The sequence below is a fragment of the Phymastichus coffea genome, unplaced genomic scaffold (assembly GCF_024137745.1).
Source record: "Phymastichus coffea isolate CEN01 unplaced genomic scaffold, Cenicafe_Pcof_1.1 PCOF00025, whole genome shotgun sequence".
Lineage (NCBI taxonomy): Eukaryota > Metazoa > Arthropoda > Insecta > Hymenoptera > Eulophidae > Phymastichus > Phymastichus coffea.
The window spans coordinates 1984753-2010513 of NW_026706836.1; the positions used below are offsets into that span (position 1 = coordinate 1984753).

Consider the following 25761-nt stretch of genomic DNA (forward strand, 5'->3'; position numbering starts at 1 on the left):
ACTTCGCGCAAATTGCGCATAACTTACAGGTAAAATTCCTTACTGACCGTACTATCCTGTGGCAAGAACTCATAATACACCACGCCCCTGTAATCGGAGAAAATTGTAAGCAAAACCTTCACGTTCGACCGAACTTGGCGTGCTAGGTTCGGTCTTGGTTCATGCGGCAGCTTCCATTGGGATGATTGAGCTTTGCTTTCCACATTATAAGCATAAACCCATGATTCATCACTAGTTATGATCCTCTGAAGCACATTTGGTTCGTCATGGACCGAGTCCAAGATCTCCTGAAGAATGTTAACGCGATGCTGTTTTTAAAATCGAATAGCATGAGCCAATTGATATGTTTAGATCCTCAGAAACTTCTCTAACGGTGATTCGACAATGGGCCAATACTATTTTCTTCACTTTATCAATGTTTTCGTCTGTTGTTGACGTGTTCGGACGTCCGATACGTTGTTCGTCGTTCACATCTTCTCGGCCCTCTAAGAACATTGTGTACCACCGATAAACGTTGCTTTGGTCCAAGGTAGCTTCACCATATGCCATAGTCAACATTCGAAATGTGTCCGCGCACTTTATTTTATTTTTCACACAAAATTTGATACAGATTCTTTAATCCATTTTTTAGAATAGACAAAAATCGAAGACGAGCCAAAACACATCCAAGCAAAACAGCTATCAAAAGTTAACTAAACATTCAAAATGGCCAACCTTGTCAACATAAGTAAGAAACATGAGTACCAACATAATGCTATAAAAAAATCAAAAATCAAATTTACGTAGCCCGCGGAAATTCAAAATTTGCGATACTTTTTGAACAGACCTCGTACAAACAATTTATTAACAATATCAAACAACTAATTTACGAGCCAATCGATAAGAAATAAATAGAACTTCAACAAAGTCATTAATAAGTAACACGTTGAAATAATAAGGACAAGTACAAATTTTGCAATTTTTGAAATTCGTGCGGAAACTTGAGTCACTGTCCAGTTACATATAGGAGCTTAGAAGGGGTCAGGATTCAGAAAAAGTTTGTAAAATTCGAAAATTAGTGTCTCAATAATACTAGCTATGATTGATTTAAATTCGAAGTAAAAACTGGTGCCTTTTACAAAAGTAGGAGAAAGAAAAACGCAACTACTAGCAAATTAACCTAAGAACAGCTGACTGCACAAAAAGAAAGATGAGAAAATGGAAATGGATATGATAATGATAATGAAAAAATGGTTGATAAGTAAAAACGAATAAAATTTATATTAACGATATGACAATATTTATAAGAAAATAATAAAATCGTTAAACCATGTATCGTAATTTGACTTTTAATAAAAAATAGGATATTCGATATAACACGACTTAGATAAAATAAAACAAAATGAAATGAGAAAGTAGAGATTTTAACAGTAAATATTTAAACACTACTAAAAGCGAGTACAAAGAATGATTTTGACGCAGGGCGAATATAATTAAAACAGTGTAAAAGAATAAGATTTCTACCCAAGAGTTGAAATATAACTGATTTGACAAGTAAATATTCAACACACTTAGCGGTACTTAGCGGTACTTAGCGTGAGAATAAATTGAGTTGTTGGCAGTCGGCGTTTGTGAGGAGACTACAATGATATCAGTATGGAAGCTGCGTCGTTCCTGGCGTTGTTTTGGTTGTTGTGTGTGTTGTGAGTTTAGTGATTGTGTCTCACCTCGACGAAATTGGTGAGTTCGTGTTTAAGGTTATGTTGCGAACAGACAGGTGGATATTTCATCCAATGGCCAAAAATATGTTGACAAAAGTCAAAAAATTTAGCTGAGAACGCTGAAGGTCAGCTGGATGAGTCCGCTTGTAATAATTTGCCGCTCGAAAAAGTGGCAAGCACACGAAAAATGAATAAATTTGGAAGAACGTTTTGGAAAGCTGTACATCATTACTCACCGAGAGAGAGAGAGAGAAAGAGAGAGAGAGAGAGAGAAAGAGACAGATAGAGAGGGACAGACAGACAGAGATAAACATGGCACCGATCTCATTTTACACAATTACGAAACACGTTTTTTCAGAAAATTTCTCAGAAGATACATTGGGATTATATAATTTTACAAATTCTATTTCCCGATTCCAGCACATATCACGAAAACTTATTGATTAAAACAATTACGAGAATTATAACAATTAATTACAATTAATTAACCGAGAAATATTACATATTTTTTTATAAGTCCATTAAAATAGTCAAATATTTGATATCTTTGAAGTTAAATTTATAGGAAATAAAATGGCAAGATAGACAATACGATGAATCGATAGATTTATTAAGACTGTTTGAGATTTGCGACGATGTACGACATCCAACTCTACACACACTAATAAAAAATTTTATCACAATGTTCTTTAGCTTCACAAGTATAAAAAGAACATTTTCTATAATAATATACATAAAGTCTGCACTGCGAACTTTACATTGGAATATCTAGTTATATATGTCTTTTCCTCGATCTCTCAAGGCGATGCGGAAGTCAAAGGGTTTTCAAAGTCAAATCAAATCAAGTTCATCCACAAATAACATATTGGACCTTCATTTAACCTTGAACCCAACGATATGGGATCAAGGAAATATCGTTTTTCGATTTAGAAAGCCGAGAGATTAAGAAATTCATATAAGTAGAATTATATGAAACTTATATAAAACTTCACCCCGGTAGAGAAGTTTAGGAAAGACGAGGCGGCCAAGGCGGTAAGGTGCCAGTGGATTCAGAGGCTCCGAGTGCTGTTGTTCGTCCGTGGTGCCGTGAGGTCGACGCCGACGGAGTAGTATGGAAGGTCTACCTTGATAGCTGTTGACGTTGAAAGACCCGCGCCAGTGGGGGACATGTGCCGGGGCACAAGAAGGCCGCCTCCACCTCCAGCCAAGGTGTAAAGAACATCTCGCATACCGAGATCCAGGAGCTCGCCATCCAACACTTGAGTTAAATTCACATTCATTGAGTTAAATTCAACACTTGAGTTAAATAACGAGTCACATTCTCGTTATGTCTCTCTCTCCCTGCGGCCAGTCTATTTATTACTCATATTTATACCTTACCATGCATTATAATAATTTGTAATTTGTAACGCAGTTGAAATGTCAGCGAACAAGGTAAGAGTCGAGCCCTACGATCTATACTATCGATAGTCCTTAGCGCGGATGTCGCGGAGAGACCGCGATCGCGAAGGGGAGAGAGAAAGAGAGCGCGCAATGGGCAGTTGGCATGCGAGCCGAGACCGGTACGGACGCTAGCTTAATCTGACAGCAACATCTTTTTTGCGTTACGAGAGATTACGGAGGAGTAAGCGAGTACGCAGTGGCGATTATACAAGCCCGAAGATCGCCAGTGAAGAGCCAAGATTCATAGTGAATGCTGACAGGAATACCGTCAGCTATAAATCTTATGAGCGAGAACGCCCGCGCGAGCGTAGGCTAGGAGTAAGCGTGGTCGCGACCTATCGTACGCGCGTTTCTGTCGTTCTAACAACCGACGACAACAACTGTAAGTACCTGCTCGATTCTTTTCTCTCTCCCTTGGCTCTCTCTCTCTCCTATTGCTTGCGAATTGCATTTGTTACTTTAGCTTTTCGCCCAACCTACGCACTCTGTCATTTTGCTCGGCATTGCGTCTTGCCTCGAGCCGCTTTAAGCGAATTCGTTGTCCGATCTTGCTCGGTCGCTGACAAGATCGGCGCGTCGCGTTTTGTTGTCGCCTTGTTCGCTGCCGCTCGCATTTCGTCAACACGCGCACTTGCATGTACTCGCGAGTGCCTAAATACACGATTCATTTTTACTAAAATCCGCAGTGTCTTATTCCGATACACCTGCCTTATTGCATAACCACTTCGCAGCGAGACTCTTTAGGTTGTCTCTCGCCAAGTAACCTGTATCTCACAATACTCTCCGCGGGCCGAATTTCTACGTAAGGAAGGAGGCAAGCTGATGCAGCTGGACCCAGGCACTGTTCGCGCTGGCGCACAGGGTCACCTTGGATAGCGCACTTCGCTTTATTAAAATATTAATATTAAAATATTAATCCTATTTATTATATAGCTGATTTAGCCCGAAAAGAGCTCGAGCTAAAATCCCGTTATATTTTAGCGCCCAACATGCATATCGAAAAATCACAAAACGACTATTTGTGTAGGGATATTAATTCCCGATAAATTGATTTCGATTGTAATATAACCTATCTATATATTTATACATTTTACGAAGCGCCCTATTATTTAATAACATTTTCTTTTATTATATATTATTATATACCGATACCGTCGTACAACGCCAAACTAAAATATAATAATATATTAAGATAAATAAAATAATAATCTTAAAAAGAAGAAAGCAAATAAAAGAAAATTATCAAGAACAAATAGAAGAATATAAAACTGCATATAAATAATAATAAACAAAAACAAGATGTCGGACATAACAAATTTAACTATTTTTAAAACAGAAGTAAATAATAGAATAAAAGAATGGTCTAAAACACTACCTAGTGATGCATTAAATTCAGTCTTAAACGATCTCGAGCTCAACAATGATGGCTCAATGTACGAACGTGCTAATAAATTATATAGACGGATACAAGGCGATTATACCGCGCAAGATTTTGTTGAGACAATCGATAATTTGTCGCTTCAAGCGAAAGAAAGACGCGATAATTTATGCATGATATTGATACAATCAAATGTCATCCCAAAACCGATACGCGACGATTTTATAGAAATAATACTGCAAGAAATCAACGAAGAATTGGACAAAACAGAGGATACACAACAACAAGACATGTCGTTAACACCAGCTTCGAATACGTCAAGAATAATAATAAGAGAATCTGCGACCAATGTAACAATTCCAACGACAACAAATATGGCTCAAACTATGACAACGACTAGTTTCATCAATACGCAGCCCATGATGTCGACAACAGAAAATAGGACGAATGCTATGCCACATATGTTGCAAATGCCAGAGAAAATGATTTGGTGTAAGCTACCCTCAGGGAAGGCACAATACATACCAGAATCAACGGCAAAAGAGCTGAAAGGAGCTTAATTGCAACAAAAACGTTAAAAGAGAAGGTCGACAAGCTAGAGAAAAATTTATCAAGACTCAAAAGCTAAAACGCTGAACTGCAAAACACAGTTTACAGTCTAAATAATCAAATAAAAACGATAACAGATATCAATAGTAATTTGAAAGTTACTAGACAAGATAAAAATGTTATCTTTAGAGACACGTATAGTCTCATCGACCCAGATTTTGATTTAACGACAATCGAAGAACAACCACAGCTGAACGCAAGAACAGCACTCTTGTCATCAACGGCAAGAACTCAAACACCAGCCACAACAACTAGTATTTTAAGAAATCCATCGCCGATCGTGAGTGCAGGTACAACACAGATAACAACACTCGGCACACCAGGCTTTCAGCCCGGTGGAGTGACTTCTACCCCCGCAAGCCCAAGCTAGGGGAGGGGGGATCACAGACAAGAAGCGTATTCGCTTTCGCATGCGGCAGGAGCGCAATCGACAAACGCGACTCAACAGCAAGCCACTTTGATCCATGGACTTCCAAGTTGGAGGACTAGTGGAAACCATTTGGATAGTACTAGAGTTCAGACAAGGAACTTAGGAAAAACGGTGCGAGACTGGAAGATACATTTCTCGGGCGACACAAGCACGAGTATTGAGGAATTTCTTGCACGAATAGAAGAAAACTGCTGTTTGGACCGTATCACGGAAGACGAGATTCTTGATTCACTGTCTACACTTTTCAGATGTCAAGCGCTACAATGGTACCGATTCTTGAGACCAACGTGGAACACGTACAAGGAGTTTCGAGAGGCAGCATTGACTGCTTCCAGTAAGGTGCATCGCTATCATCGTAACATGTCTGTGGAGGCCCACTTGAGAACGCAAGGACCCGATGAAATAGTTAGGGATTATTTATCTGCGATGAACACCATATTTAGCCGCTTTGAGCGACCGTGGAGTATTCCAGATCAGATCAATTAGGCTATTGATAATATGATCCCTAAGCTGAAGAAATAAATGAAGAAGGATCAGCAAAGTATTACGTCAATGCCACAGCTTCTTAACCGAGCCCAAGAAGTGGAAATGTCCGAGTCAGACGAACATTGGAAGCATCCGCCGTCTCCATACCAGAGCTTGTTACCAGAAGCGGCATACAAGCCTAAAACGAAAGCGACTGCTCGATCGGACAGGAGCGAGTAAACGAGGTCCCTATCGCTCCATTTATTTCGAGGGCCTCATCAGCTAACGCCGACTCAGGAGACCGTCAGGCCCAGTGCCCCGCAACAGCTATCCACACGCCGGTGCGGAATGTTGAAGCGATTTCGCTGAAGCCAGACTAAAGTACTGCGACGTTCGCTTTAGTCGAAGAATACCCTCGATGGTGGCTAACCTTACAGGTAGGTCACTTTGCTTTCAAAGCATTATATGATACTGGTGCTCCAAGAACCGTATTAAGTCCAATTGGCCTTCAAATAGCCGTGGCCCTTAACTGTCATATAGCTATGTACGACGGCCCGGGAGCTCGCGCTATAGATGGACATTACGTGCCCATCATTGGCAGCGTACAGCTACCATTCTCGGTCGGAGGGGTTTCTCATGTGATAGACGCCCTAATTCTTAGCGAATCCGAAACGGAATGTACTCTAGGAGGAGATTTCATTCGAGCGTTTTCCGCTTGCCTTGACCCAGAGACTAATACCTTACGGGTAAAAGGATGTGACCGACGGGTACCGCTCGTTCTCTCGTCTCTGAGGGTAGATCAGTCGCTTGCCCTGTCCTCTTTAGGCATTGAAGAGATTAACCAGGAGCAACGCGCAGAAATCGACCGAATTGTAGAAGAAGTTTTACCTGAAACTCTTCATAGCATATTGGATGTACGTCATGGATCAAACACGACATAGACGTCGGAGAAGCCCAGCCTATCAAACAAAAATATTACCCAGTATCTCATATTATCGAGATGGAAATGCATACGCAAGTATACAAGACGCTAGAGGCAAATATAATTCGATGCTCGAAAATCGAATGGTCGTGTCCAGTCGTCATGGTTCGAAAACCCGACGGATCATATCGCTTTTGCGTTGATTATCGAAAGATCAATGCGGTATCAAAGGTCAGCGCTTACCCGCTTCCCTATATGGACGTGATCTTGAGAAAGTTGCAGCACGCTAAGTACATTAGCACACTGGACTGCTCGGGAGCTTTCCATCAGATTCCTCTTACGGAGCGATCGATGCCGATTACCGCTTTTACAGTCCCTGGCCTAGGGTTATACGAATTAGTAAGAATGCCCTTTGGAGTTGCAGGAGGACCAGCAACCTTTCAAATGTTAGCGGACATGCTAATTACGCCCGAGATGGAGCCTTATGCCTTCACCTATATCGATGACCTGATTATAGCGACAGAAACCTATGCAGATCATTTGAAATGGCTGACGCATATCCTTGAAAGGATTAAAGAAGCAGGGCAAACCATCAACAAAAGAAATCACGCATCTGTATGACTGAAGTCCGATATTTAGGTGTCCTAGTTAACAGGGACGGGACTCGTCCTGATCCTGAAAGGGTTCGGCCCATTATCGACTATCCGCCACCGAAGAATTTCAAGCAATTGCGTAGGTTTTTAGGAATGGCGTCATGGTATCGGAAGTTCCTGCCCGACTTTGCGAGCATAGCGAACCCGCTTACCACTTTAACTAAGCAAGACGCTTTCGAGCGCATAAAAGGCCTGATCGCTACTGCCCCCGTCTTGGCTAGGCCAGACTTTATGGCTCCATTTATTGTAGAATGTGACGCCAGCGATACAGGATTAAGCAGTGTACTCTTGCAGCACGTCGGAGACGAAAACAGAGTACTTTGCTACGCCAGTCGAGCACTCAGTGCCACCGAGCGAAGGGTTTCGGTCACAGAAAGGGAGTGCCTCGCTGTAATATGGGCAGTCGAAAAGTTCAGACCGTATATAGAAGGCTATCACTTTACCGTGATAACTGATCATTATAGTCTAAAATGGTTGCGGAACCTAAAACTTCCGAACGGCAAGCTAGGACGATGGTCGCTGAGTCTACAGTCCTACAGCTTCGACATCATACACAGAAGAGGAAAACACAACGTAGTTCCAGACGCTTTGTCGCGAATGTACGAAGAGGATGAAGAAACTACTATCGCTTGCCTAGCTTCGCTTAAAGCGTCTCCGCAAGTCAAGGACCCGTGGTACTTGAAATGGGTGCTAAAAGTTCAAGAGAACCCCACTAAACACCCATATTGGAAATATATAGGATATAAGTTATATATTTACAAACCAGATATTATCGTGGACCATTTGATGGGTACAGATGAAGATGCTTGGAAGCTAGTACTTCCACGAGAACAGAGAGCTCAAGTCTTATCAGAGTGTCATGATAGTCTTACCGCAGGACATCTAGGGCGCTATAAGACGCAAAAGCGATCCGCGCTTAAATACTATTGGCCTGGCACACACAGAGATGTAGCTCACTACGTTCGTAACTGCCTCGTTTACCAACAAACTAAAGTGGAGCAAGTTGCCCCAGCAGGACTGATGGGACGGCACCTAGTCACACGGTCATGGGAAATTGTGGCGGGCGACACTATGGGCCCTTTTCCTAAGTCAGTACAAGGCTATGAGCATCTATTAATCTTCATCGACCTCTTCACTCGCTGGATTAAGTGTATCCCGCTACGCAAAGCCAACGGGAGAGCTATTAGACGCGAGTTGAAGGAGCGAGTATTCCTGCGATTTGGAGTGCCCGATAAGTTTTTATCGGACAATGGGACTCCATTCAAAAATAAATTGGTAGACGAGTTCTTGGACTCGTTCAGCGTTGTCCAAGGCACGTGTGCGCCGTACTCGCCAAAGAGCAACCCAACCGAGAGAGTGAACCGCACGATAAAAACCATGATCAGCGCGTTCATCCAAGAAAATCATGCTACCTGGGATGCTCAAGACAACACTAACCTTTGCGTTGCTACCCCACTCTCTGCTTCTACACTTTCAGCTGCTTCCTAACTAATCTGCTGCTAATCTTTCTACGCCTATGTATTATTCCCGGACTGGATCCCAGCAAATAAAAAAACCATCTTCTTACTTGTATTGACTCTTACAGATGGACGCTACGTCGGACGCTTCAGCGGCGAAGAGCCAAGAGGAGTTCCAGGAGCTCCAAGCGCTTACCATCGCTTCGATGGAAGACGAGGCGGTCCCAGCAGGTAGTCAGCCCGAGGAACCAGAAGCGGCCAGCGCAGAAGAATCACTTCAAGCGGCAGTCCCGCTGGACGTGGAGACTTCCGACACCGAGGAACCAGAGCAGGAAGCGGAGGACCCCCCTTCGCGTTGGCGCACAGGGTCGCCTTGGATAGCGCATTTCGCTTTATTAAAATATTAATATTAAAAGATTAATCCGCGAGAGCTATTTATTATATAGCTGATTTAGCCCGAAAAGAGCTCGAGCTAAAACCCCGTTATAAAAAGTAAACATAAATAACTAGTTTGTAAAACTCTTCAGCTTATAAAACTAGTGACGATATATTCATAATCTAGAATAGTTCTAGATTATTTTAGTATATAAACTTATTTACCTTTTACTTGTTGAATTCGTGTGAGTTTTTTTTCCCAACAATCATCAAAACTAGTAGATGTCACTGGTTCAAACTTATTAGTGTACTGCCTGATTCCTTCATCCGTGAGATAACAACATGAACACATAGAAGAATGATATCTAAGCCTTCCTTCATCTAAATAAGGATGAGCTAAAGCATCGTTTACTGAAATCCGTTTATCCTAAAAGTAAAATAAAACTATAATAAAATAGTTATATAAGTTTGTAATATGCATGTTTAGTAACTTAATAAAATAAAATTAACTCATTAAGACATACGACAAAACTGGATAAGATAGTATTATACTAATTATACCATTTTTAGTTTAAAGTTTTTTTAGTTTAAAGTAAAATAAAACTATAATAAAATAGTTATATAAGTTCTTAATATGCATGTTTAGTTTAAAGGAAAAAATGTACCCGTATTTTTTCTTTTGCTATTTGCAGTTGTTACATAAATATGTGTTTAAAGAAGTTATCCAAAAAAGTATTTTTATAAACTGATTACGGCAATCGATTCTACAGATAAAAACATGAGAAAATTAAGTATAAAGTTTTTTGGTGAGACTTCAAATTCTTATTGTAAAACGGCAATATAAAAGCGTAAGCTAAACAGGCACACATGTAGACACCAAATTCTAAACAAAATTTATCTCTATTAATTTTTCCAACTCATTCATTCAATCATTAGGTTGTAATACTTGAATAACCATCCGTATCAGTCTTCTAAATACAGTTTTTAGCCATTTTCTATTATCAAATTTAAGTCTGACAAAAAAACGTTATATATTACAGTAAGCTTTAACTGACTTATTATAAAAATTCAACATAATCAAGATTTCTTTATTTAATGTTTTCTAGCATGAAAAACTAGTATTTTAAGATCATAATTAAAATCATTCTGTCAACCCTTTTTAAAGGAAATACGAAATTTCTTCTTAGTTCATACTCATAACTTTGTGTTTGAGATTATTTGTTGCAAATAATTATCATGAGAACGTATACTACTTGGTTGGAGTATAGCATGTAGCATTATAACCATGCCTATATGTCACATGTACACAGCATATTTAGCAATGTAAATAATTTCAATCGCTGTTTTCATTTTGAAGAGTCTAGATAGATTTTATATAAAGTTCAATATTATATTCAAAATGCTTAAAAACGCCTTGAGTCACGAATATAATTGTAAAAGATTGTGTTTGTTCTGTTTCAAAATGAATAGTATTGTTGTAAAAAATATAAATATAATGAGAAATATAACTTCGAATGGAAAAATTGAGGAGCACGTTGAGAAAGTTTTGAGTGATTACGATTTTTCTCGAGAAGAATTTCCTACAAGCATTTGTACTTCATGTTGAAACAAACTTCATAATTCAAAAGCGAATGAAAATCAAGTAATAACAGTACCAGATCTTAGTCACTTTATATTGTATATAGAATATATATTCTATATATTATTGTTAACGCAGTGTGATGACGGGCAATATTTTTAATTTTTAATTTTTTTTGTATTAGTCGATAAATTTCGCCTTTTCCTTAAATTTTCTAAACACCTATATCTTCTCAAATGTATTTAGAGTTTTCTGAAAAAGCCCATAAAAACGAAAACGTGACCAGACTTAACATCTGAAACATGTCTCATCCTTAAAAAAAATGGTTCAGGCTTTAGCCCCATGCCGACAAGGAAATCTGGCGAGTTAGAGGAAGCCATAAAAATTTTACAACGTCCTGTTTTCAATTTTTTCGGAAATCTAGAAAACCGTTATGCTACGCAAAGCTTATCTAGAAATGAAATAATTATTTTATAAAAGTTGCGTATTCATATATTTTTCATTTTTATTGTATGTTAAATTTATCATATCAATAACCCGCAAAGTTCGGTTAAAAGTAGCATATTTTAATATCCACAAAAAGGCATAATTTTATGAAAAATTCATCAAAGAAACACGAAAATAGTTGCACTTTGAATAAATTACGATGAAAATTTCGTTCAAATATTAGCATGTTGTTAATAAAACTCAAAACTATGTTTCTCTCTCTCTTAGTAGTCTCTAAGTATTATTAGTTTATATTACATATTAGTGTGACATCAGGGTCACTCTCAGGTACGCTTGGAGTAAGCGTAGACTCAGAGTCGCTCTGATTTGTCGTGCACGTAACGCATTAGGCGAGACGAGTAATATTGTTGCGTAAAGGAAATCGTATGCTACGGGATAGGTAATAACTAAGTGATATTACGAACACACCAGATACTCGCTTAATGTGTTCTTAAGGGCCTCTAATGGAAATTCACTAGACTCATGCTAAATGAGTTTCCAGACATGTAAATAACTAAAGCAAGTAAAGATAGCCAGATAAAAATTGTAACGTACTTTTCTTTAATTTTAATCCAAATAAAACATCCATTTGTAGTATTACTCTAGCTATCTGCTCTCTCTCTCTCTCTCTCTCTCTCTCTCTCTCTCTCTTTGAATCTGGGTAGTTTCTCTCGGGCTGGTGATACTTATATTTCCTCTTGATTTTCTTAAACTTTCCTCGACTTGCTTGACTTCTTTGAACTCTTTGGCTTTCTCGACTCTTTTTACTATTTAACTCATTCACTCCTTCACTCCCCGACTTCTTGACTTCTTGTACCATTTGAGGCCTTGTGCAGAGCTTTCTATAATCTGTGGGTGGTTGAGTGGAAATCCCCTTCTTCAGCCCCATGTGGTGCTAAGTCGAGAATTTCCGCACTGGCTGAAGAATTTTCTTGAACGAGCCAGAACATATCATTAGTTGGAAGGTGTGATAATCTTAATTTTACATTGTCACTTAATACTGAAGAATTAATAATAAATTGAGATAACGCCAACATACAACAATTCCATGACTAATTATTATAAACTATTTATAAAAGCTCCAAACTCATCTGAATAGTTATAAAATTAATTGTTATACAATTATTTGGTATATTCTGCAGTTGAATATGGACTATTGTTACCTTTTATCTCATTAATTTAAACTATATATTCCTATGTTAAAAAAAAATGTGCACTATTGTATAATGGTCGTTAAAAAATTATTTAATTTTTTATAATATTCTTTAGAAGTAATTACAATATTTTGGTGTCTTAAGGTATGATTTTCTATGAACGTTTTTATGCTTGAAAATGGAGATTCAATAAAAGAATGGGGAGAGCCATGATTATTTATATTTATTTATATGCATGGACACACTTTCTAATTCGGATATTTTATTTTACTCTTTCCTAATGATAAAATTTTGATCGCCTTAAAAGAAGAGAATTCAGTGGGAAAACTAGAGACAGGAAACAGATTACAGTTTTATGACTTTACTCAATAACATGTAGGCAGGTGAGTATTTACACGTGGGGACTGCAGGCTCTCTTAATGCATGTGAACGAGAAAGAACAGAATCTGAGAGCAGCAACTAAACGCAAAGAGTATAGGCTTAAACCAGTGCTATGTTGATTTTAATTGCTTCATATGGAAACTATTTTCAGTGGGAAGAGAGAGAAAATCATAGCTGTAACTCCCATCCTAGTTCTCCTCACTTGCGAGTAAAGGTTCTCATTCTATTTTTTCCAAATTAAAAAAAAGGAATTCTTTGAAATGGAGTAAAATTATACCCCGACATCACATTTGTCGAAATTTATGCTTCAAGTAAATGTTTTCTTTATTCTTAATAATCAAGTTAATGTTTAAAATTAAATGAAACAAATAATTAATATTTTCTCCATAAATATTCAATCAATTTTAAAAATATTCATTACGTATATAATTTTCGACTTAAATCAACGAAATTCAATTTTGTTAATAAATTTTATTACTTAACCTGTAAAGAGCTTTTCGCGAAAATACAATAAATAAATAAATAAACTAAAAGAAGAAAATGAGATAAAAACGGTACATCAGGAACCATCTCTTGAAAAAATGAACCAAACTTAAAAATTATCGCCCTCAATTATCTAAAAAAATTCACGCCTTCCGACCAATTTTGACTATTTTTAGCGAGAGAAACTCTCAACCGATCTAAAACTAAAAAGAAGAAGCTTTGAGGAGCCTGAGCAAGGGACTTCCCACTTCCAACAACCCTCCCAGGGCATGAGCCACCTATAATAATAGAATAAGTCCTACGCTACCACCGACTCAAAGAAGAAAACTTTTGCGAAATCACTCTTTGAGTCCTCCAGCATCGGTGATTTAGCAAAAAAAATTTTGATTTTTTATCTAAAAGTGCGCGCAAAGCTTTGAGCGTTTGTAGTTGTGGTTTTCAGTCAAAAATTAATAAACGAATAAAGAGACAGAGAGAGAGAGAGAGAGAGAGAGAGAGAAAAATTCCAAATTAAAATCCTTTTTCTCAACCTTTTAATTTTCCCAATTCTAAGTCAGCTATTCGCTCCGCGAGGAAGATTAGCTTGACTCAATATCTCTGTCTGTTTAAATCGCAAGTCGCCCCGTATAGTAAGCTTGTTTCTGAGCCTAAAAAATTTTGTAACGCACAAGAATGAAAATATTATTATTCAAAAGAGTCGTTCGGTTTAAGTACGTGAAACTGCAAACCAAAATTACGCATGTAGTCACAATTTACATGACAGCCACATACCAATTAGGGCTTATCTGGTAGACCACGAAAAATAACAAAGTCTGATAACGTATTTATAAAAATATATGTTTTCGTAACAGACGTTTTACAGCTAGACAAATCACTGCTAATCGGCATCTAAGAAAATCAGTGATTTGTATAATCGTAAAGCGTGTGGTGGGAAATTTCGGGGGTCTTAACCGCTCTATCGAATCTCTTCCGCCACAAGGCCTGATTGGCTCTTTACCCCCGGTTATTTAGGGCGCCAGACCGCCGTCTAACTAAGGCTATCGTCGGGGATAGGGCCTAAAGATCGTCGCGTATCCCGGTTTGCTATCACGGCGACTGCGCAGGATGGGCAAACGGATGGGTATTCACGATCTCCTCTGCTCCAGGCCTCGGTGTCCTACAATTCGATTCCTCTTTGTCTCCTCATTTATGGTATGCCGGCAACTCAGATGATAACTCCTTGTTTCAGGTCGGAAGTCCGTTCGAATTCGCGCGTATGTTACCTATAGAGGAAACCGAAAATATAACGAATCAGCGTTACCCGATTATAACCGCTCGCGGCTGAAAATAATCAGCATGCAAATAAGGCAGGGTAACAAAAGTAAAAATTTATATAAAGAACAATTAATCACTTTTATTGACTTATTTCATAATTAATAAGCATGTGGTCGGATTAATTAGGGTCAGTATGATTCTGCATAACTATCAAAGATCGCTTTTCTTCTCCTCTTTCCGAGAAGAAATATTATTATTGGTCGGTATGCTAATTCGGATATCGGTAGCGTCCTCCGAATATTTTATCATTGGTCCGTATGTGAATTAGAAGGATACAGCGCCCTCCTTGACTTTCCTACTTCCGTCATTATTTATCCTCTCTCACCCCCCACTAAGTTAGCTAGCATTAATTGATGGGAAAGATCTACCCCTACTCTTATCTATTTTTTTATCCGGACGGAAATCAAATTTTATTCTAATTCGCTTATTGGTCTTGACGTCACCAGCGAATTTCGTCAGAGGTTCGAATTCTGTCGGTTAATTTATCGATTAAATTTAACGGGGTATTTGTCGCTCGCTATTATAATAGGGGGTGTGTAGGTCGCATGCGAATTTTTATAATTCGGTATTTCTTTCATGTTCATTTTTAATTTTAATTTTAATTCGTTGAGAATAAATATATAATGTACGTCGTCTCAATTGTAGCACCCCCATCTTCGCATTTACATATAATTCTATTCATCATTTCATATAATCTGTCTCGCTCGTTCTTATTTAGTCTATCTCGCTCGCTCGTTCTCAGTCTGTCTCGCTCGCTCTGTCTCAGTTTGTCTCGCTCGCTCTCAGTAGGTCTCGCTCGCTCATGCTCAGTTCATCTTGGCGCTTCAAAATGGCCGCTCGGTCTCTCGCGCGTACACCTCGTGTTCCCGTAATGGTCGTTGGAGCGCCTCCTGGGGCGTTCTCGTGTCAGTCAGGTGACGTATTCCCGGGTATTTGTATGTGGTCATCGTTGTGAGTGTGTGTGGCGCTCAGGATGTCGCCGATGGTGTTCGGCAGCCCGATACAGCTGATTGCCGGCTGCCACTTCATCGGCGATTTTCTGCTTGCCCCAGGTGTTTCAGTGTTTCGTAAGTGTTGGTGTTAGTGCCTGGGAGTGTAACGGATCTGCATGTTTCATCAACATGCATTTCCGTTGCATTTCCCAGTGAAGTTTCCGTGTTTCTTTCGCCGGTCGACAACACGTGGTCGTGAGTGTGTGCGTGCGCTCTCTTAGTCTGTGGTGCGCTCCTTTTTTTTCTTTTGAGTTTCCGTTAGATCACGTTCATCGAGTTTGTTTCGCCAATATCTCCGGTGTGTATGTTCGGGCATGAAAAAGGGTAATCGTTTCTTATAGGGCGCGTTTGTTTTTATTTTGCGCAACTGGTTACGGGGCGGCAAGGGACGGGAATGGCTTTCCTGAGGTGTTGCGGTGTTGCAAATAATGCAGCGCTCAGGAAAGGCCTTGTAATGTACCGCATTACAAGCTTAGACTAAATAAGGACGAATTGTTTGGAAGACGAATTGTTTGGATGAATTGCTGTAAAAAACCATTTCTGCGGAAGAACAATATCACTAAAGGATTAAAATAGGCTAAAGAACACAAAAATTAGACTGTAGCAGATTGGAATAACGTATTGTGGACCGACGAGTCTAAATTTCAGATTTTTGGCACTAAAAGATCGATTACTATTCGAAGACGTGTTGAAGAAAAATATTCAAAAAGTTGTATTGTGCCAACGGTAAAGCACGGTGGAGGATCTATTATGGTTTAGAGCTGTTTTAGCGGATCAAACGTAGGAGATATAGTATTATAAAAATTGATGGAATTTTGAACAAAGAAAAATACAAACAGTTTATTCAAAGACATGTTGTTCCTTCAGTCTCACGCTTAATTGGTCCTGGATTTCTTTTCCAGCAAGGTAATGATCCCAAATATTCTTCCAATATATGCAAAAATTATATTACGAATTTAGAAATACAAAAGAAGTTAAAAATGATGGAGTGGTCACCTCAATTGCTGGATCTCAATCCAATTGAATTATTGTGGGAAGAACTAGATAGCGACGTGAGAACGACTTCCAACTTCTGCAAAAGATCTATAGAAAATAAGACAAGCAGAATGACAACAGATTTCATCAACTACCTTGGAGAAACTGATCAAAAGAACGCCCAGACTTTGTAAAGCTGTTATAAAAAGCAAAGGCCATCATTTAGACGAAAAGAAGGTTTAATGCTTCTGCGAAAAGCTTTATCTGAGTATTATTTTTTCTTCGTTTTAAATTCAAGTTTATTAAAATTAAATTTACAAAATTGTTCATGTAATGTAGTTTCGAATAATTATGAATATTTCGGCTCACGAGTTTTGATGTTCATATTTAAATTTTCTTAACAATAAAAAAATTTGTATATTCTATTCCCACGTAATATTTCTGTGTACCATACTTCAATAATGTATCAACAATATATTACTATGGTAAAAAATAATAAACAAAGGTTATAAGAACATTTACTTTTTATTTTTTTCTAATCATTAGTTATGATTAGTTTTAATAGATTAGATTAATTTTTCTACTTACATTGAGGCAAAAAAGAGCAAAAAAAATGTTCTTATTTCAAATCAAATAGTATTTTCATGACTATTGAGTTTCAACAAACCTATATCGTATTACGACTGGTTCTTAATAGTTGTTACACTGACTCAGATTTTTCGTTGATCGAGATATGCGTATAGTTAAAATTTGTCTATAGTAAATATAAGAGTTTAAAGTATAAATGATCTTTTTTAATCTTCCAAAATGAAGAAAAATGAAATATTGAAAAAATTAGGCTACTTGATATTACGACTGAAAAAAGTGTTTTTATATGATTATGAAATTTCGTTTACGCATTCTTCTTATAAAATAGAGTATTTTCTTTCCAGTAAATTTTTTTCTACTATTCGAATTTTCTGAGTTAAAGAGTAATGAATATGACGCTGTTTTTGAATGAAATGTTCATATAATCGATGAATTTAGGTCAACAGCATTTTTGAATGAGTGTTTTTGATAGTAAAATAAAAGAGTTAAAAAATGCTTTTGTTAGATTTTTTATACGATTTTTTTTCTCAAAATGGCGAGTGGTTAAAGAATCAACAAAAATTTCGTAATTTTTGTTTTGACATTCACCCGCTTATACACAAGGGAAATATGTGAGCATAATTTTAATATACATGATTTAAAATTGCATAAAAAGACCTTTCAAATGAGCCCTTGCAAAACTCTGTAGGTTTATTTCTAGACTAGATATGGAGTTTCAAATTTAGAGTCGGTTTGTTCTCGGGTGCGTAAAGATTATTGGGTGGGAGTGTATGTTTTATATGCAAATTTTATATCTATGATCTTAAAAATCGATTGGCGTTACTATTTATTACCTTTATCTACTCTAGTTATTATTTAATATTTATTACTTTTATCTTTGGATAATTTTCAAACAGATATCAAATCTTCTAGAATTCACTTTTTATGATTCTCTTGAGGAGTTGTGTTTGCAATTGCTAATATTTTTCTTAGAATAATTGCTAGATTTGAAATCATTATAATTTGTGCCCTTACATGATAAGACTTTTTTGTATGATAAGACTTATATGATTTTCTTATATGATAAGACTTTTATTTATTTAATGTTATTCACAACTATACGAATTGCGCCAAAATCGAACTCAAAGCTTTTTTAGCAATAGAAAATTTTTGTCCTTTGTCTTGTGCTGTTCTTCAATATATGTATGCAATATTTCAAGAAAATTATAGAAAATTATATGTCAACCTATTTTTCCTGACATCTATAGTATTTAGAATCATACACTCGTGATTCAATAAATATATTTTTAATACATATACACACAATCCTGATATATATCCGCAAATGACCTCAAATAGTTAAGGACTAGAGGAAATCGATATGAAATTACGAAGGAAGGAAATCACGATGAATACGCATTCATTCCTGGTTTGGATGATGTAGGAGAGTCAGATAATGATAGGTCAGATAATAAAGATAAAGTGGAAGAAAATTACATCACCTTTCAATTTTTCTTGCGATCATACTTTGAAATGAGGACTATAATAATATTCAAAAAAAAATTTGTAAAAATCGGTGAGATCAGGTTGAAGGTTTCCTTATTAGTAGGGAAAAATAGGTAGGAGATAATCGGAGGGTACTGTTAATTTACGAATTTACGAGGTCTGTCCGGAAAGTAGCGGGCCTACCTTTATATCTTCGCGCCATAGTGTTCGAGCGACCTCTACCGGACAGAAGCGTCAACAGTAAAGCCTAAAAAATCTATTGGTTTAATTACTGACACCTGCCGGACGTATAGTTCATGCGCAGCGTGTCTTTGTTTACAGTGCCGTTTTCGCGTTCGTCGGATTTTGATATCGTCAAAAACGACTGAAAAACAATATCAACGAATTTGCATCAAATTTTGCTTTCAACTCGGAAATACGAGTTCGGAAACTATTGAAATGATGCAAAAGACCTTCGGAAGCGAGTGTATGAGCAAAATACGAATAAAAGAGTGGTATAAACGGTTCAAGGATGGTCGCACTTCTTTCGATAGTGATTTTCGTTCCGGCTGACCTTCGACGACAAAAACCGCAGATAATATTGAGCGGGTACGACTTGCAATCGAACAAGATCGTCGTATGACTGTGCGAGAACTAGAAGAAGACCTTGGCATACCAAAAATTATCATTTCAGAAATTTCAACCGAAAATTTAGGAATGAAACGCGTGTGTGCGAAATTTATCCCAAAATTGCTCACAGCAGAGCAGAAGAACATTCGCTTAGAAATCGCTCTGGACAATCTGGAAATGGTCAATAATGATGATAATGTGCTTAGAAAAGTTAATACAGGTGATGAATCATGGGTTTATGGTTATGATCCTGAAACAAAACAACAATCTTCACAGTGGAAGCATTCTGAATCGCCAAGACCAAAAAAAGCACGTCAACGTCGGAGCAATGTTAAGTCAATGTTGATTGTTTTTTGCGATTGTGAAGGTGTTGTACATCACGAATATGCACCAATAGGTCAGACAATCAATAAAGAATACTACGTTCAAATTTTGAAACGTTTGCGTGATGCAGTAAGAAGAAAACGGCCTCACTTTTGGGAAAGTGGTGACTGGCTTCTCCATCACGATAATGCGCCAGCGCATTCATCCAATTTTGTGCAGCAGACTTTGAGCAAACACAATATCGCATTGCTTCGACAACATCCACACAGTCCCGACATAGCCCCTTGTGACTTTTGGCTGTTTCCAAAACTAAAAAAACCACTCAAAGGACACCGATTTGATGACAAAACAATGGTTGAAAATAATGCGACGAGTGTACTTAAGGCTATCCCTAAAACTGAGTTCCAGGACTGTTTTGAAAAGTGGAAACATCGATGGAACCGTGTTATTCAATCAAGTGGGGATTACTTTGAAGGATGTCACCCACCAGATGATAACGAATAACGCTAGCAGGAAAATATAAAGGTAGGCCCGATACTTTCCGGACAGACCTCGTATATATCGACCAATAAACCCACTTCATCTTGGAAAAAGGGGAGGACCACAATTCTGTCGTCTGTCTCGGAAAGACGTCGCTCTTCCATATTGTCACCGAATCACATATTTGCGGGAAAGACCCATTGGAGTATACTTTTTTGTATAAAGAGGAAGACTCCGCAAATTGAGTTAGATGGCAAAGTATCATTCGCCGTCGAGAAAAAAAAATAAGTTACCGCACCTGAAATTCGTCGCGTTATTCGATTCGTCAGGACATGTGGATCTATCGCCAACACATATAAGATAACTTAGACCGAATCCCGCTGACTAGACGGACGAAAACCAAACTTTACGTGCCCTTGAGTGATAACTTGGGGATTTGGCGAACCCCACGCGTGATACATTATTTAAATGTAAATTTTCCCACTCGTTTCGAATCTGGAAATGAAAATGGGACCTTAGAATGAACTTAAAGATTACTTCTAAGGTCAAAGTCAAGGTCATCACTATATGTACTCTTCAGAATCCAGCAATTTTTAGTTGAAAAATTTTTACAAATCCTTACCTGAAAGAAGATATTTGGGAGATTCGATTCAATTGATTCACTCCGGATACAGGGTGGGCTATTTCAAAAGATGTATGTGGGTAGTCCGCCCAGATGTATTTTCGTATAAAATGTTTCAGATAGAAGTTGCTTGGCATCAAGGAGATCATATTTTGGTAGCGTTACATTGATCTTGAAGGTTATCTTCAAGGTCAATTCAATGTTAACTTTGTTATTTCAGATGGGAAATTCTATGTTCAGATTAGATATCACATTCGGGGCGGTTTTTTGAAATTATTAGCATATATTTAATTATCATAAATATCTCATTGTTAAAGGGTATTATGGTACAGGCATGGTAAACATATGAAATAAAAAATTGCAATAACAAAAAAAATTGCATAATAATTACAAACGTAAGTTACCTTTTAGAATAAATATTGTTTCTTTATGATAATAAAATATTACACTTATTTTTTATTCCAAGAGTGTATTTTAATACACACACACACACACACACAAATACGCATACATAACTACACATACGTATAATTATACAAGGCGTGACAAGTATATTGTTCAATAAGCACTTTCGGCATATTTTGCCTTTTCTATAACCTGAACGATAAAATGAAATTTTTTTTTAGAAAGAGTTGCGGCATCTTTTTTACGGATTCCACTTAGTCTTACTGACTAAAGGGTTATGTGGGACTCCCAAAAAACAAACAGGCCTACACACTATGCCGCCATCTCCTTGATATCCTTCCCCCAACCAGGGACTATATTGATATTACGAGAGGTCAATAAGTCTTTACAAAATCCAAGAGATAGCGCTCGTCACGCTTTAATTATAATGTTTTTGGCGAGCAATACTACTAACTAGATATCATACAAAGATTCAGCTCGATTCATTAAGTCGTTTTATTGTTAGCGTTGGTTAAACAAAAAGTTATTGGTTTATTTGAAAAAACAGAGTTTCGAGCGGTGATAAAACATTTTCTTTTGAAAGGCCTTACACCAAAAGATATCACAGTTGAGTTGAACGCCGTTCATGACAAGTCTCCCCCTGTGTTTAAGACTGTTTGTAACTGGGTAAATGAATTTAAATGCGGCCGTACAACAACAAAAGATGGACCTCGTTCAGGACGCCCCGTAGAAGAGAGTACGCCCGAAATAGTCAACAAAATCCACGATATAGTGTTCAGTGATAGAAGATTAAAATTGTGAGAATTAGTTGAGGCCATAGGGTTATCAAAGGGTACAATCATTTCAATTTTGCATGAAAAATTGGGGATGAAAAAAAACAGCAAGATGGGTGCCGCATTTGCTCGCTGTTGAAAACAAACGAACCCACGTGGTCACCTCTGAGGCTCTTTTGGCACGCATACGTCGTAATCCGGAAGACTTTTGGCATCGACTCGTAACTATAGACGAAACATGGGTACACCACTACAATCCTGAAACCAAAAAACAGTCCAAACAATAGATTACCGCAGGAGAACCAGCCCCAAAGAAGGCAAAGACAGTAAAGTCAGTTGGCAAGATTATGGACACGGTTTTCTCGGATGCGTATGGAATCATCTACATCGACTACTTGGAAAAGGACCAGACGATCACTGGATAATATTAATATTAAAATTAAAACCGTCATTATTCGGTTAGCTGAAAGAAAAAATCAGAGAAAAACGTCCTCACGTAAACAAAAAAAATGCCTTTTTCTTCAAGACAATGCTCGAGTTCACACGTGTGCAGTTTTGATGGCAAAGATTAACGTTCGAATTAATTGACCATCCACCATATTCGCCTGATTTATTTCCTAACCTCAAAAAATGGCTTACCGGGCAACGATTCACGTCGAATGAATAAGTCATCGCCGAAACAAATACCTATTTTGAGGGTTTTCAGAAATCATATTTTTCTGATGGCTTAAAAAAACTGGAAGGCCATTTAATAAAATGTATCGACCTTCAAGGAGATTATGTTAAAAAATAAAAAAAAATTACATACGTAAAACTTTTTTTCCTTCTTTTTTAAAGACTTATTGACCCCCCCCTCGTACTTCTGACTGGAGGTTCTATCTGTGTTTGTCCGTTCGTGTCGTTCCTCCGTATCTCGTTACGTCGCGTCACTTCATCTGCTCAGTCATCTGTCAGCCAACCGTCCGCGTTCTTACGTCTCAGTATAGTTTCCGTTAGGTAGCGACTAAGCGCCACCATTCGGGTTCACAAGACATCAGAGCCACGATGTTATCGGGGGTGATGCTGCCGACCTTTTCTTCCAGTTCCTGTCTAAGTCTTGTCCAGCGGTTACACGCGAAAAACGTGTTGTCCGCGTCGTCTTGTTCGTATCCACAGTACGTACAATCGGGTGTTCGTAGTCTGTTCATATTGTACAGGTACCGTCGGAAGTACCCGTGGCCCGTCAAGAGCTGGGTGACGTAGAAATTTACATCACCAAATTTCCTTCCGAGCTACAGCCTAAAGTCCCGTATCAATCGTCTCGTCCAGTTACCACTTTGTTCCTTTGTTCATAGGCCTTACCAAATGTCAATTGTCCTGTCACGCTCAGCGATTGTCGCGATTTTATGTCCGCGCTGCTCCGGTAGATCCTTTTACATTCAAAGGCCAGAAGATCCACGGATATTACGTCAGCCACCACCAAAACAGCCTACGCAGAGACTGTTCGGTAGGAGCAAGCGATTTGCAGTGCGCCCGGTCTCTGTACCATCATCATCGACTTACAGTATTTCTTTGTCTTCTGGGAGTCTCCCCATATTTCCGCGCCGTATAGAAGAATCAAGTGAGTTGTCGCCATTAACAGTGGTCGTTTTTCCGATCTCCGTCCCGTCGTATTTGCCATCAGGCGACTCAAGAATGCTATCCTCTCTTCCGCTTTCCGGGTTGTTTTCTGTATATGAGGACAAAAGGTTATCTTCGTATCGAGAGTTACCCCAAGGTACTTGACTTCCCTCTTGGTCTCCATCTTGTATGTCCCCACCGTCATTTTCAGTATCGTCTGTATGCGTCTTCTCGTGAGAAACATCAGTTCCGTTTTTTCTGTTGCGAGTTGCAGTCCGTGGTCTGTCATATCCATCGTCCGACTCGTCTCATGGTCTGGTTCAACGCCAGCTGCGCCAGCTCGGGGGACCTCCTCGTAATCACCGCCGCCATGTCATCAGCGTAGGCGACAAGGGTCACTCCGAACAGCATCCCAAGCCGAAGCAAGCTATCGTATAAGCCATTCCAGAAGTCAGGTTCCAGTATCGACCCCTTTGCCACCCCAGCGGTGACCTGTCTCGTTACTTGTCCTTCGATCGTCCCGTACGTTATCCGTCTGTTTTTTAGGTTATCCTCCACAACCCGAAGCAGGTATGGTTGGATCCCGAAGTTGCTTTTCAGCGCCTCCAAGATATCCTTCTACCTGGTCGAATCGAAAGCAATCCTAATGTCGAGCGTCGCCAACAACACTATAGGTCGCGCGGCGTGTCAGTGTCTGTCTAGTTCCAGCAAAGAGTCGACCATCTTTTGGATCACTCCAATCGTCGATTGACTCCTCCTGAAACCGAACTGCAAATCTGATAAACCTCCTCCGGTCTGTATCGCATCCATCAGTCTCGGTCTCAGTAATTGTTCCAAGAGTTTACCAGTCGTGTCAAGTAAACTCAATGGTCGGTAGGCCGAAGGCGTACCAGGATAGCTCCTACCTTTTGGGATAAGAACGAGCCTAGCCACCTTCCATCGGTCGCTGAACGTTTCTGTCGCTAAGCATGTACGAGGTGTGATCAAAAAGTAAGGTGAATTTTTATTTTTCTCAAAAAATATTTATTTATTCATCAATTTTTATTTTATCTCCTTCAAAGTAATCCCCCTCGGGTATAATGCACTTGTGCCAACGCTTTTTCCAATCCTCAAAGCATTTCAAAAAATCATTTTATGTGATCTTGTTTAGTTCATCCTTCGATGCCGTCTTTATCTCCTCAATCGTGGCAAAACGCCGTCCTTTCATGGGCCTCTTCAGTTTTGGGAACAAGAAGAAGTCACAGGGGGCCAGATCTGGGGAATACGGTGCCTGTGGCATCGTTATTGTGTTGGTTTTAGCCAAAAATTCGCGCACAAGCAACGATGTGTGAGCAGGGGCGTTATCATGGTGCAAAAGCCATAATTTATTTTTCCACAAATTTTCCACAAACGTTTCTGGCGGATTGCTTCGCGCAAATTCCGCATAACTTGCAGGTAATATTCCTTATTTACTGTTCTACCCTGTGGCAAGAACTCATGATGCACCACGCCCCTGCAGTCAAAGAAAACTGTAAGCAAAACCTTTACATTTGATCGAACTTGGCGTGCTTTTTTTGGTCTTGGTGATCCAGAATGCCTCCACTGGGACGATTGAGTCTTAGTCTCGACGTCATAACCGTATACCCATGTTTCCTCACCTGTTATAACCCTGTTGAGTAAATCTGGATCATCGTTGACGTCATTCAGTAGCTCTTGGGCGATGCTCAAGCGACGTTTCTTTTGGTCGAAATTAAGCAATTTCGGAACAAACTTCGCTGACACACGTCTCATGTCTAAAACACTCGTCAAAATTGATTGGCACGAACCAAATGAGATGCCAATATCATCAGCAATTTCTCTAATGGTAATTCGACGATTTCCCAACACTATTTTCTTCACTTCTTCAACATTCTCATCAGTTGTTGATGTGCTGGGGCGTCCAGAACGAGGTTCGTCGTCGGTGTCTTCTCGGCCTTCTTGGAAGAGTTTATACCACTTGTAAACATTTTTTTGGCTTAAAGTAGACTCACCGTATGCCACTTTCAGCATTTCAAGTGTTTTAGAACATTTGATTCCATTTTTCACACAAAATTTAATGCAA

General features: G+C 38.7%; 1 protein-coding gene and 1 long non-coding RNA gene across 7 annotated transcripts in view; one reads left to right on the top strand and one right to left on the bottom strand.

The window, feature by feature from the left end:
* The window catches only part of LOC131675535 (serine/threonine-protein kinase NLK), a 709408-nt gene that overhangs the window by 129835 nt on the left and 553812 nt on the right, over positions 1 to 25761 (bottom strand). For all 6 annotated transcript variants that reach the window (XM_058954550.1, XM_058954551.1, XM_058954552.1 and 3 more), the window contains one exon: positions 9658 to 9859. In XM_058954550.1, coding sequence (XP_058810533.1) covers positions 9658 to 9859 — 202 coding nt within the window. The remainder of the gene's footprint in view (positions 1 to 9657; positions 9860 to 25761) is intronic.
* LOC131675539 (uncharacterized) overlaps positions 1 to 25761 on the top strand; it is a 150211-nt gene that overhangs the window by 122306 nt on the left and 2144 nt on the right. The gene's annotated exons all lie outside the window — the stretch shown is intronic.